Source organism: Dermacentor albipictus, chromosome 5 (genome assembly GCF_038994185.2).
Source record: "Dermacentor albipictus isolate Rhodes 1998 colony chromosome 5, USDA_Dalb.pri_finalv2, whole genome shotgun sequence".
Classification (NCBI taxonomy): Eukaryota; Metazoa; Arthropoda; class Arachnida; order Ixodida; family Ixodidae; genus Dermacentor; species Dermacentor albipictus.
In genome coordinates, this window is record NC_091825.1 from 139976015 (window position 1) to 139989727 (window position 13713).

At 41.9% G+C, this 13713-nt stretch overlaps 1 protein-coding gene across 1 annotated transcript in view; it reads left to right on the plus strand.

The window, feature by feature from the left end:
* Positions 1–13053, plus strand: part of LOC135908376 (X-linked retinitis pigmentosa GTPase regulator-like) — a 37662-nt gene extending 24609 nt beyond the window's left edge. The window contains exons 15-18 of the mRNA XM_065440148.2: positions 693–885; positions 1293–1358; positions 3102–3136; positions 3323–13053. Of these exons, the coding sequence (XP_065296220.1) occupies positions 693–885; positions 1293–1358; positions 3102–3136; positions 3323–3346 (318 nt within the window). The 3' untranslated portion in view covers positions 3347–13053. The remainder of the gene's footprint in view (positions 1–692; positions 886–1292; positions 1359–3101; positions 3137–3322) is intronic.
* Positions 13054–13713: the final 660 nt, after the last annotated feature.

Sequence of the window (13713 nt, forward strand, 5' to 3'; positions counted from 1 at the left end):
TACCGATGTTTATATACATCTCAAGCAACTTAGACTACAATATACTACCCTGTGAGCAATGTCTGCTCTCAATTAGACGAGTAGTTTGTGGACAGGAATTTTTTCAAGTCCACCAGCCAAATATGGAAGACACTGTATACTGAGAAACGCGTTGTTATCCAGTTATGCTGATCAAGTTTCTAAAGTTGACGCCACACACATCTTGAAAGCATACATAACACTGCATACATACTGTAGGGATTGATCAAAGCACGACTGTCAACATAGACAAACATGTGCACTGTGACTAAAAGTGATAAATGCCAGACCTGTCATGTTTATGATCCAAAAAACATCTGGGTAGCTCCCCAATGCATGGATAACTTAAGGAGTGCTAGAAGCAGAGGAGGTATTCTGTAGGAGTCCACCTAATGAACATGTCCATTTCATCTGCTGCTGAAGTGCTGATTGGCTGTGGCACCTCGCTGCTGCGGACGCACATTCCAGCCCAGCCAATCAGAACTTCAACAGCAGACGAAATGGACATGTCCACTAGGTGGACTCTTACTGAATACCTCCCATGAACTGTTAATGTATGAAATAAACAGTAAACATTACATAAACTAACATGTACACTGTTGTTCAAGGTGATAAATGTCAGGCCCGTCTGGTTTCTGATAACATGTCATGTGATGTGTTTTGGCATCTGCTAGGTGCCTGTTGCAGAAACGCCAAAGAAAATAGCTGCACTGGCCAGCCATCCTAAGACTGACAGTGAGGGCGAGGAAAGGCGTGACAAAGTTCGGTGGCTACCAGCACACAAGGAATCACCGAAACATCGCAAGGAACTGGAGCGCATGGCCGAGAAGGCTATTGAGAAAGCCAATGAGGACTGCTCAGACAAAGGTGAGACACATCTTTTTACTAGTGTTAGGCCTATATACCGGGTATAGCACAATCATTTGGAAGTTCCCAGAGAATCAAGCTCTCCATGTGATGTTTACAAATTGCTATCAGTTTCCAAACTTTTGCCTTGGAGTGGTACGGGAAGATGATCCCATTCCATAAGCCACTGTGCCAGCAAAGACAGTCTGACATGGGAATACTGCCTTTGCGGTGTTCCCATCACCTTCCAACTGATGGAAGGTGAGTGCCATCATTGCCATCACCAGCTGGCTAACATTAGGATGGCAATGGTTACGTTGACAATAACACCGAACAAGTGTAATGGCCAGGCGCTGCTTTCTCGTGTGTTTTCTTGTTGAATCAATGGTGGTTCATTTTGCCTATTTCTCATGGTCTCCAACATGCAGGTACACCCACAAAGCGTGCTGGAAAGAAAAAGAAAGACGCAGAGGCAGACAAGGAGGCCTCTAAAGGTACCTTGTACTATCTGAGGGGGGGGGGGGGGGGCTGTAATTAATGTGATACCGATCCTGTATATATGACATTCTTGGGTGCAACACATTTTTTTTTTCTATGATAGTTGCTTCGTAGAGAGGGCAATTTAGAAGTGTGAGCAGTACTGTGAAATACACTAGTGAAAGCAATGCTGCAGGTTTTATGGGCAAGCGTTCTTATGTTTGTAAAATCACAGCATAATGTTTTCAAATGGCTGCAGTTTGAGAAAGATACAGGTGTAGATCTCCGCTACCTTGGGAGTGGCCAGATAATGTTGTGAATGCTTCAAGACAGGGCCTAGCAGTTGTCACATCACTGAAATGTAATTGGCTCTGCTTGTTGCTGTCATGCTGCCAAAACAAAATTGCCATGACAACTGTCTGCGGATGTGGCGCAAGATGCCACTTATTTGATTTCCGTGCTTCATTTCAGGTGATGTATGATTACAGAATGTTCTCCTCATATCATTCTTTTATTGGTACTGCATTTTTTTCGTGTGTGACCTGCCTTTCCTTATAATGTGTGCCTTTTGGTAAATTGCAACCCTGCAGGAGGAAAGCAATACTATATGTATATAATCCATGCAAAGAACTGCGCCCAAGAATATTCAAATATTCACAGAACTAACCCTGCACAGTTGTCTGTCATCTCAAAACAGCATTTCAGAAACAACATTGGTCCACATGTTCAATTAGTGCTTTCACTACTACATTCTATATATAGACGTTCTGCAGTGTCGTGGCATGGGCATGTTCATATATTAGGATCATGTGTGGTTATGCCAGCACGAGTAGCCCGGAAACAGAGCGAAGTCTTTTAGAGGCTCTGGGAAGCAGATGTCGATTGTGCCAACAATGAATGCTCTAATCATGTTCCCAACATTGAGTTATTCAGTGATTTGTAATTATAAGGCCGACATACTATTTGGTAATGCTTGTGCCGAGTCATGAGTGTATAGTACGCGTCTGAACTTCTATCGAGCTAGTTTAGTGGTAGCATGGCGACAGCTGCACCTGCTGCGTTAATTTGTTCATCAGCAGATATAATTGCCCGAACTGGTGTTCTCTAAAACTCCTGTTTGCGTCGTCACAATTGCGAAATATGGTGCATATAGTGTGTTTTTTTGTTTGACTATTTCCTGAACTGATACGCACATTCTTCATGCAATCATTCTTGAATTGGCCTATGGTACTTGTGCGCCTTATGCATTGATCAGTGACATTGCGACTAATTAAGAAAGTTGCGACGTTTGTCCTTGCCTAATGATGGATGTGCGGTTTGGAGGACTTGGTTTACACAGAGCACTTTCAAGCAACATTTGTACAACTATACTGTCTGCCTACGAAACTTCCACAAGTATGTAATTGGGATTTTATAAGTTGATAATTAAACTGCAATCAAACTGGGCTTGAATGATAAATCTAAAGTTATGAATGTTGGGACACTCTATTTTGCTGTGTGCAATTTTTATATCTAAAGTGTAAAAGCATTGTGCGTTGCAGTTAACTGCCCTCATTGACTATTAGGCGGTTATATTGTTACATTGTGGGTTATACTAGCAAAAATTTAGTATTAGCAGTTTTATGGAAACCTTCCAGAAATGAAAGATGATAATGCGAAATGATACGATAAGGCGTACGTCATTGTTTTTACACCTTTAAACATTATTCCTAGGATTGTTGGTTGCAAGGAACCTACAGCTGAACCTTTACTGTTTTCAGATGGAAAAGAAGATGGGGAGAAGAAAGATTCGAAGGTAAGGACGTTGTGACATTTTAAAGTAAGGTTGGACCATTATTGAACATTCTATCTAAGATCATAATTTTTGTTCATTTGTTATTTCATATTTTTAAGAATAAAGCTCACTTTATAGCTTGAAATGCATTTATTTGTGTTTGCTGGCTATGCTGAAAGCTTCCCACTTATCCTCCATCTTCTGCAGTCGTCGACCTGCGTTGTCATGTGACCTTCTGCACGAGACGGCCACTAGCAGGCAATGCCCGTCTGCTCGTGTTTCTCAACATTTTGACAAGACGGCTTCATGCAGCATGCTTGTTGCTTTTTTTTTTCTTTTTTTGCCCACAATGACGTTCGCTCCTTAACCTTCTTCCAAAGAAAGCAAGCAAAATGGCTGCTTCCGCTTCATGCGCAGCAGCTGAGCGTGTGGGAAGGATCATATGGTGTTTGTCGTCTGCATCCGGTGAATTCGCATCTTCTGGCTTCTTGGTGAAGTGACTTCAGCGAGTAATGTTTTCATTGTCTGTTTGCTGTTTGCTTTTCTGTTTGATAGACAAGCACCTTTTGTGTCTGTGTGTGTGTGTGTGAACATTTGTTTTCTGACCCCCTGAGTCTGATTGCAGTACAACTGTCGTGTTACTCTGGCTTTGGAGTTCTGTTGCACTGTCTTGGGCCGCCCTGAACAACAATGTTTCCTATGTGTTTCCATGTCTCTTTTTAATTTAATGTAAATGCACAGCGTATCCACATAACATGGTGCAAGCTTTTATGTAGGAAAGGCTCATTTTACAAGTGTGGAGGCACGACTCTGTAGTAGTTGGCCAAGCCAACTTTCACCTCTGGAACATTAAATAATATTTGCTATGACGTGCAGAGTAGAAGTGCGAAGGGAAAATAGGGACAACAGGACAGGCAACAAGTGGTAACTTCAAACTAAAGTGCTTGTCTGTGTCTGTCCTTTCATTTGCTTTGTTTCCTTTTCACTTCAATTCTACTTGTGATTAAATAACTGCCCACTCTCAAGCATTGCTTATTTTTAAAGTATGCTCATTAATTTCTTTAGGATCGCTATTAATCATTACAGGTGCCTATTCACACAAATGTAATAGAACTAAGAATATAACAGGATGGACATAAGAGACTTTGATGACTTAGAAAAGAAATGAACATTATATCACAGATGTAACCCACACAGAGTTGTGTGCCATCATTCCCAACACGTATAATATAGCATGACAGACGATTATGCCTAATGAAATCTTCAACTCATTGTTTTACAGCACTCTGGCAGTGCTACGGGAGTTGTACGAGGCTGTATTCAATACATATTGAAAAAATAAGCAGGCCCCAATAATGGCAACCTGACTTCATTCACATTCTCACTATTGAGAATTACTCATTCTTGCTTTATTATATAAAGCTTTAGTCGCTGCCTAATGTGATCTTTGTAGCATGGCCAGAGTATTATTCAACAATCTGTGAAGATGCTAAAAGGTTACATTGTCCAGTAGCTGTTTGCTGGACTGCTAAGATAATTTGTTGGTCAGGTAGTCTGCAACAAATGTGCATACATGTGGAATGTTGCAGGCTCTAGGCATGCAGTGCTCTGTGCATTCTTTGCTTGCGTGTAACTACCATAAGTGTCTGGTTGTGGTCTTGGGCTGTGCTTAAATTTGATGTTCTCGTCTTGGGAGTGTGGGACAGACTACTAGAAAAATTGGAACATTTTAGAAGTAGTGACGTTGGCTGCTGGGCACTCTGCAGTTCTGCAACAATATATCTTGGCTGTCGCCAGAATTCTTGAGCAACTAAACCACTCGGTATTGGCTCATTGACTATTCGAGGAACAAATGCGTGTCAGGCATGTCAAAATGCAAACTCGAGATGTGCCTTCACCTCCGTACTATGACTTTTCTCATCTTTATGCTTGTCTCATGGCATGACAGATACATTGTGCATGAATATATATGTACATTTCTTTTATCAACTATTTAATGAGTTAATGTGCTTTACTTCGGTGCTGCTACGACCTAGAACAGTGTTTAGAGAAAATCATTATAGTTATGGATTTCATACTTCCGCCATATGATCACCCTCATAGTATTAAACTATCAGTTTCAGCATTGACTGTTGATGCCAATAAGCAGCAGGTAACATCTTCATAAATTATCTTTATTTCTTTTCTTGCTGATATATTTTAATGCACTGAGCGCTCAGTTCAGGCCAAAAGCCCAAGTTATGTTTGATCAACCAAGAATGGAGGTCTTGAGGTTTGTCTCATGAGGCAGTCTCATGAGGGTTGTTCAGGGCTGCTTGGGATTAAATGTGTGGTTGATTTGTTTGACATACACCTCGGGTAGCTTCATACGGTGCACTCGCCTAGTGTTTACTGAGTGTATTTTTGCTCTCACTGTAAAGCACGTGGACTAAAGAGAAGGAGTGGTGGAGAATGTGGGAAGAAGTGCAATCTGTAACTGCTTTTCAAGTGTCGTATATGTCTTGCACGCTTTTTGATGACTCTTTTTACATACTGTGTGGCAGTTTGACAAGATTCGAACATTTTTCTATTTGGCACTAATGCTCAGGTGTTGCAGTGTGGCCAGGAACAAAGCGAATTTTGGAACTTAGCGCTGCTTGTCTTCTGTATTACTGTATGTGGCCTTGTACATATGTCACTTGCTTATGTACAATACATGGATCAAGTTCAGGGGTCTCCAAACTTTTTCGCCCTAAAAAACCCGCACCAACTTTCAAAATGCCTAAGAATCCCGTGTCTTTGCATCCACACACACATTCACTAATGATAACAGATGCATGGCCCACAGACAGTAATGGCACTCATATTGCAGCATCTTTACTACATTGAGACAAGAACGAAAACAGTGCGTATCCTGGTGCAAACGGTACATTGCTCGGTACATTGTGGTCGCTTCTGCAGTGTGTCAGTTGCACAATCAAAGCTATGCATGCATGCCATGATTAGTTGTAGGAAAGAGATAGCAAGTCAGTGGCAGGGTTAGGATGCCACTGGCAACCAAGTTTGGGAACCCTTGATCTAGAAGTTGGTGCAATAAGGACGAGCAAATGAACTGATTTCCATGTTGTTGTGATGGGAAAACTGTACTGTCAAAGAGGCACGCCACCTAACTTACAAAGAAAAATCTTTTCAGAGATTCTTGGCAAGACATTAACGCTTGTATAAGGAGCGCTTGCAACTAGAGGCAGCAAGTGCTTTGTAATAACTGCTCCTGGAAGTGCAATTGACATTTTGTCACTGCTTGTTTCAAGGAACAAGCATTTTGTGGGTCTTGTGGCAGCTGTCTTGGAAGGTGGGATGCTGTCAACGTTGCATGCGATGGTTCACTAACAAGTACGTTTTGTAGCTTGCTTTCAGTGCACACAATTTTCTTTATTGTAGGGGAAAAGCATACAATTTACTTTTGATGTGGGATATGAACTTTTCTACCATGTTATGTCTAAGGCTCTTTTGCAATTTTCAGCTGCAATCGCTTCCTTTTTTGGAGCCAAGCCACAGTGCCCTCTAATTTTTTTAATCTAGCTAATGGATAACTTAGCTTTTGGTCGCACCAGTTGAGCTTGTGCTACAAAAAACTGCCTGCCTTGGAGATCTGCTTGTTACATTTTAAATGCAATGGTGAAAAAAATCTCAGGAGAACTGTTTGTTTATTTTGAGTGCCGGAAAAGCTAAGTACTTGGCAAAAACACAAGCAGAGTGCCTGCTACCTCTGTCTTACCGTCACATGGCTTCTAGCTGGTCACTGAGGCAGCTCATTATTGGAAAGTAAATGTGCATGGTAGTCTTAAAAAATTTTCACGAGGTTTTTCTTTTCTTCCTTTTTTTGTGTTTGTGTGTAGTATACATACTATTTAGCCATCACTTGTGGATTGGAAAGTGGCAGATACCTAGCGAACACTGATATTTACTTTAGTCTTCTGTGCTTTTATATCATATATATGTTAAGACAATTGTAATGAAGTCTGACACCGAAAAACCTTCGTTATGCTCAATACAGTAGACCCCCCTTAAAATGAACTCGGAGGGACCATGAAAATTAGTTCATCTTATCAAGTTTGTCTCATCAGAAGAATAATTGACCTGACTAGGTGCATCCAAATATCTTACTTCAAAACGGAAAATGAAGTAGACCTTCAAGAGCAGAAAAGTGAAAAGCATTTAGTTACTGAACTTAATAGAAAACTGTCAAGTGGTACTCTTGCTTGGTTTCATCCAGTCTGTGATTGATGTTTGTCACTTTTGTGCAAAATGGCGAGCAGTCACGAATGACGTCATCTCACTTAATGACCTTAAAGATCCTTCTGTGCCGTCGTGCTGCTGGAAAAAGTTCACTAGGAAGTTCAAGCAGGCACCTGCCGCCTCACAGGTCATCGGTGCAGGCTGCGAGCTAGTGAAAGTACAAAGGAGTGCGCTGAGCACGCGGCAAAACAAAGCCGCCAAGAGGAAAGTCTAGCTGATAGTTGAGTGAAGTGGGGCACGAGAAACAAGGCAAAGCGTCGCAGTGGAGGAAGGTAGGCGGAGGCGCACTGTGTTGACCTCCTCTAGCAGTTGCTACAGGTTTTGTTTGCGATTCGGACGTACGGTCGTATCGTGATAACATCCTCGCGCACCGTAACGCTGTCTGTGCGACGGTGAACGGACGATGGCGGCTCAATCACGTGCACAAGGGAAAAAGCAGGCCGTCTTCCATAGGGCCAATAGCTTTGTGTGCGCTATACAGTGGCGTAGCTAGGTCATCTGGCACCCGGGGCCCATAGGTCTTCTGTAACACCCCCCCCCCCCCCCCCCCTCCGGTGTAGCCGGTGTAATGGGAAAAGGGTGTACTCAGACGTATATGACACCCCCCCTCCCCTCCCCACTGGTCCCTTGCACCCGGGGCCCACGGCCCCCCGGCCCCCCCTGTTGCTACGCCACTGACGCTATAGCACCCATACGCTTATGCGTCACCTGCGTTCAAAAAATGAAATGTCACTAACTTTTTTGTTTCATCTTGTTTTCGCCTCTGTCCAAGGGCGATGTGCACTGCAGGCCTCCACTAGGGTGCCTCAATGTGCAAGCCCCCAGGCGTATGTGTGAGGCGGTTTGTCTTAAGCATTTTGTCTTTCTTTTGCAATGAGTTTATGGAAAACCAAACGTTCCCATGTTCTTCGTTATATGCAATAATTTGGCTTAACTGGGTTCGTCTTAACGAGAGTTCACTGTATTCATTATAAGCATTCTTTGTTACACACCAATATTGGCTAGAAAAATCTTTATTCATTATATCCAGTGATTCAGTATATGCATGTTATGGCTAGGTTCAGCAGTAGATGCAAGTGAGGCCCGACACAAAACAACCTTTGTTACATCAAATATTCCTTATAAGCATATATTTCTTTATCTGCTGATATCGGCAAGAAAATTTTAATCTACCTAATGCGTCTAATAATTTATTATATTGGTGTTCGTTAAGTTGATGTTCGACTAAAGCTCCAGGTTAAATCGTCGTTAATCTCTGCATTTTTATGCTTTCTTTAGCCAATGAGGAACCTTTGTTAGCAGTATGACTCCCCCTCTCCACTCCTCGTACTCAACGAAAGCCTGGCTGTGTTGTGGGGCTTACAGTGTTGGTGCTGTAATGATCTGAGCTGGTGAAAACTTTGCACTCCCTAGAGATATTGTGAAGCACAAGTACAATGGGAGCCTTCACCATGGAACCCAACAAATGACTCGGGTCTGCAGAGAGTGGCCTGTAGACTTTTAGCAAAGGCAAAAAATTGATTTAATAATCCATGCAAAACTGAATGTATTCATCGATGGTTCAACTGTGGCCAATGTATTTCTTGAGTGTGCATTGCCGAGCACAGTAATCGTTACTGTTCTGTTCTTTTGGGACAGCATAGCAGATTTTAGTTACACTTGGTATCAGAACACTTGGTATCAGTGGGGGAAATAAACAAGTGTGTGCTTACAGATAAATGCAGCGTGCAGTGGCTGCAATTTATTGCTCAGTTTTGCGACACCCCTTGCAGAATCTTCATAGTCAACTGGGGTGGCCACAGCAAATGTTATAGCACTTACTTCAGATAGGCCAGTGCGATTGCAGACTACAAGGAATTTGATATGCAAGGAAGCTTCACACAAGAATGAGGAAGGACTTTGATGCTGTGCAGGATGGCTTTCGGTACCCTAGTTGCTGAATTCCATGGGTGTTTTAAAGTGCACCAGACAGTGAGGAAGCAAAAAATTGGAGCAGACGACAATGCTTTGAAGGTTTGAAGCACACACTGACAGTAATTTGCCTGCATTACACTTCAATGTTGGAGTTTCAACTAGTCCCTTATTGCTACAATGGACCCTCATTTTGAATTGTTGAGTTTGTGTCTCTGTGTCGTATTCTTTTGTCAGTAATGATGGAAGTAATTAAACAAATATAAATGCACAGATTGCGTATACTGCTGCCTAATAACGGCATGTGATGCAATTGCATGAGCCACATCGATGTCAGATACACTGACTGCACTGTGTCTGCTGATCAGGTGCAGGATCAGAAATCATTGTTCGAAACATGCATTCAGTTTGCGTTCAGTTTTGCCTCACCTGGTTGGCCTAGACCGTACAGACGCCATCAGCCACACCCGTTGGCGTGGCCTAGGCTAATCGCGTGAGGCGAAACTGAACGCACGTTTCAAAACTATCTTCAATTGCACCCCTGAAGTTGGCTGTGCTACAATGTGGTTAGCTTAGTATGCCTTGCAGAAAAGCTGACTCAACAATTGAAAGGAGGGTTGATTGCAAAGCCTACAGCAAACAATTACTGAATGATGGTAGCATAGTAGTATTTTGCTATGCCATTTTATTCTATGTGCATGACGGTGAACTGCATTTTCTTTTCAAACTCATGCGTGTGCCAGCTTACATAGCTTCTTGTGCATACCGCTGACAAGGTGCACATGGGACGTACTTTATCGCATACTTGCAGTGCACAAAGATAGCTTAACAGCAATTCTTTTGCCATTCTATGTTTAACGGCAAGCGTCGTACACTACAAACTATATGATCTGCACTATTTTTCTACACACAAGGTGGGCAAGGCCTCGACCTGAATGTCAACTGTGTTGATGGACCAAACCTTTTTTCTTTTTCTTCTTACTGCAGTTCGAAATTTGTCAAAAGTCCTCTTTCCCCACTCTCCATTTTTCCGTGTTGTGCACAGATGTTATAATAAGAGTGACAGAACTGTTCACTCATAATCTTTACAGAGCTCTCACACTTCGGTGTTTGGCTTGTGGCTTGCATAGACCTCGCATCGTGCTGTACTGTGGGTGTTTGTAGGTTGGTAGGTGAAGTGCGCAGGGCTGCCTTTTGCTGCCGATATTGCAGGCTTCTCGTAATCACCTCTCTCAGTGCTGGCACAAATGGCTGCTATAGATAGCCTCTGATGTGTATGATTTGTTGTGTAAGTTTACAATTATATATATATACCTGTAGCAGATGCACTGTGTTGCCATCTGCTGCATACTGTTATGAAATCTGCAGTCTGTGTGTGGGTGTACACTTCACTCTGCCAAGCACTGCCTCTCGGTGTTCAGACTGGGTCTTTGTGGTATAGTCTTTCATTACAATCATAGAAATAACATTGCTGCTCTTTCAGTGGGTGTATTAAGTCACTTCTACAATTTCTTAAATTTAAGAAAATAAGTCACTGGTATGTAAATTTGTTTTTACTGTGCTTCAATAGCTGGCTTCAAGAGAATATAGAAAGCTAAGTTCGCAGTGAGCTGTTCGCTTCGCTGACAAGTTGTACTGCCAATCATTCAGTGGACTCTTCTGCAAATTAAATGTGGTGAACTGCTTTATGAAAGTTGATATCAAGTCAGTTTAAGCAAATCTCACCATTAAGAGCAAACTTTCTTTCCTGTTGCATTGCTAAACTGCTAAAGAATTGGGTAAAGAATAATGCCACAAGGCATTTTTTACTGAATAACCGTGTAACGAATGGCTCGTGCATTACAGAATAGGGGACACATGTCAGTGCAGATAAACGCGATCGTTCAGCAATAGTGCTGAACGACCACTAAGACCACCTGTGTGATATTGATTGAAATCATCACCCAGAAAGGTGAATTGGTGTTGCATTCTTGAGGATGATTATAGCGCATAAGTGACAGTGCCAACATTATTCTTGTAAAGACAAAGCACACAGATAAGAACCCATACTGATAATTGAACAGCCGAATGAAAAAAAAGAAGTAAAGCCTTGTCAAGGATATTCCCAGTACACATGTGAAAAGAATGTGAAGTAAAAGCACCAAGTAATTGCAGCACATTGCCTAGTCTCTGCAACTGATATTTCGTTCCAGGTATTTGTTTTAGAAACATCCTGAAGAAAACAATTTTTAGCTGAGAGCCACATGTACAACTTGCTATTGCGAAGCAAACAGGCTCACCATGGTTGTTCACAGATTTCCAAATTTGGGAGCCACATTCTTTAGTTGTCTGCCCCTTAAGAAATGCTACAGGATGATGGCCCTAGTTTGCTGCCTTAGACACTGCTGTGCCTCGTGCTGGTGCCTCTTGGTATACCCTGTCTGCAATGTTGAAAGCTGCCAATTGCTCATATTTTCGAATGCAGAGGTGTGGGGTATTGATGGCTCGCATTTTCAAGGAGACAGTGGACCGTGATGAGTGCATTGTCACAGACCCGTCAATTTCTTTCGCTGAAATATTACTGTGCAACTTTCATGGGTTCTCTAAATATTACTCGTGTGACCATCATCCGCCCTGGTCAGCTGGCAACTGCTAGGGGAGTCAAGCTGTCAAGTGTTTTCACTTGAAGAAGTGTTTTAGGTGTGGGTTGTTGGTGCTCGGAGCAACCTGCAGAATTTTATTTGTGCTTTCTCATAACTTCAGCTCCAGTTCACACAGATTGGGGTTGATTGATCAGTGTTAGTAATTTAGCAAGAAAATCATTAAATTTAGCAAATATTTGGGCGCCTTAATGGCATATGTGCTTGTTTTGGAGTCTTAGCGACTTTTCTAGTGACGTAAATGGACAGTAAATTGCTTTAGCAACTACTTTGCTGAGTTCAGTGCCTCGTTCCCATTTATCCTAAGGTTAATATATGCTCCTTCATTTGTCACTACTTTTAAAGACATATTGAAGAGTTTATTAGTGATCCATCTAGGTATGTAAAAGCACAATCTTCAAATCTGATGTCGTTTAAGGGAATGTGGGGTTGTTTTCCCTTTTCACATTCTGGCCATCAACTCGTACTCCACGACGGTCAACTTAAAGGTCAATTTCAATTATAAGAATCTCTACTTAAAGCTATAGTTTAAAAGGTAACCAAGACTCTACGGACAGCTAAAACATAAGACAATTCTGAGCAACTTATCATCAAATGACCTTTCACTAAAGATAGTGTGCTTTTAACTGTGACCTGGCAACTTTGCCAAAAAAATAAATAAAATTAAGTGGTGCATAGCATGCAAGGGCTTCATTCTTTGCTTTGCATTTGAGCAAACTAAACTTTGCTTCCTTTTTGGCAGAGTAAACAGGAGGTTGCTACGGGCCACCAACTACTGCATACCTTACTAAATTTTATCACATACAATTGATGCACATGAAATGCTTGTTGCATGCACAACACGAATATTCTGTGACAGTGGCCTCATCGCAGGCAGCCATCAAAATCTCAAAAGAGATGCCGTGTTGTAATCGCACTATGTGGGTGTCAGGAGCGTAGATCCGATATATTTGCCAGTTAGATGCCTTTGCAATTGCCGTAGCAACGCATACCAATTGCATTCAAGAGCTTGATTGGAACCAATGAGACATATTCTATACAGGCTGCCTGTAGTGTATGCTGTTGTAATGTTGAAAGCTGTGTATGAAATAAATATTTTACAAAGGCAAACAGTGTGAGGCTTCTGTGATTCTGTTATCGAATTCAGTGTGTTGCAGCTGCCTTAATTCCAATACAAAGCAGTGCATCAGTAATACGTAAGTATTATAGACCACCATATTGCGTGCGCTTAAGAATTTATGGCACATTCTGATGGTCATGTAAAACGACATTGAAGCTGTATTTGACAAAACTTTGGTAGCATTATTCTGGTTATGTTCACACTATAGGAGTGTGCTTATTACTTATTATTACTAGAGGTTATCTGCGAAAAGCATGGGGACAGTTATCGTTTCCTTAAGGCTCACGTGTACCTTGTATTTACAGGCTGTGCAATGGCATATAGCTTGAAGGACAGTTCTGCATCATTACCCAATTGTAAAAGTTGCAGTTGGTCACTAGTAGCTGATGATCATTACATTCGAATCTCGGGGATCCTTGTGGCAGTCACCCTGACCAACTTATTTTCTTCAAGGCTAAATTAAATGGTAGCACTCATTTGCTCTCCAATAGTGTTGGGAGCCACTGTGCACTATACCACAAGTGGCACATTGAACGTCGCAGTTAAATTGGACTTTTGTGCATGACTGCAATTCGATTCCAAGTAAGATGCATTATCCAACATTTTCTTGCACCTGAATGCAAAGATTTGTACTGCATGTCTGCCATGCA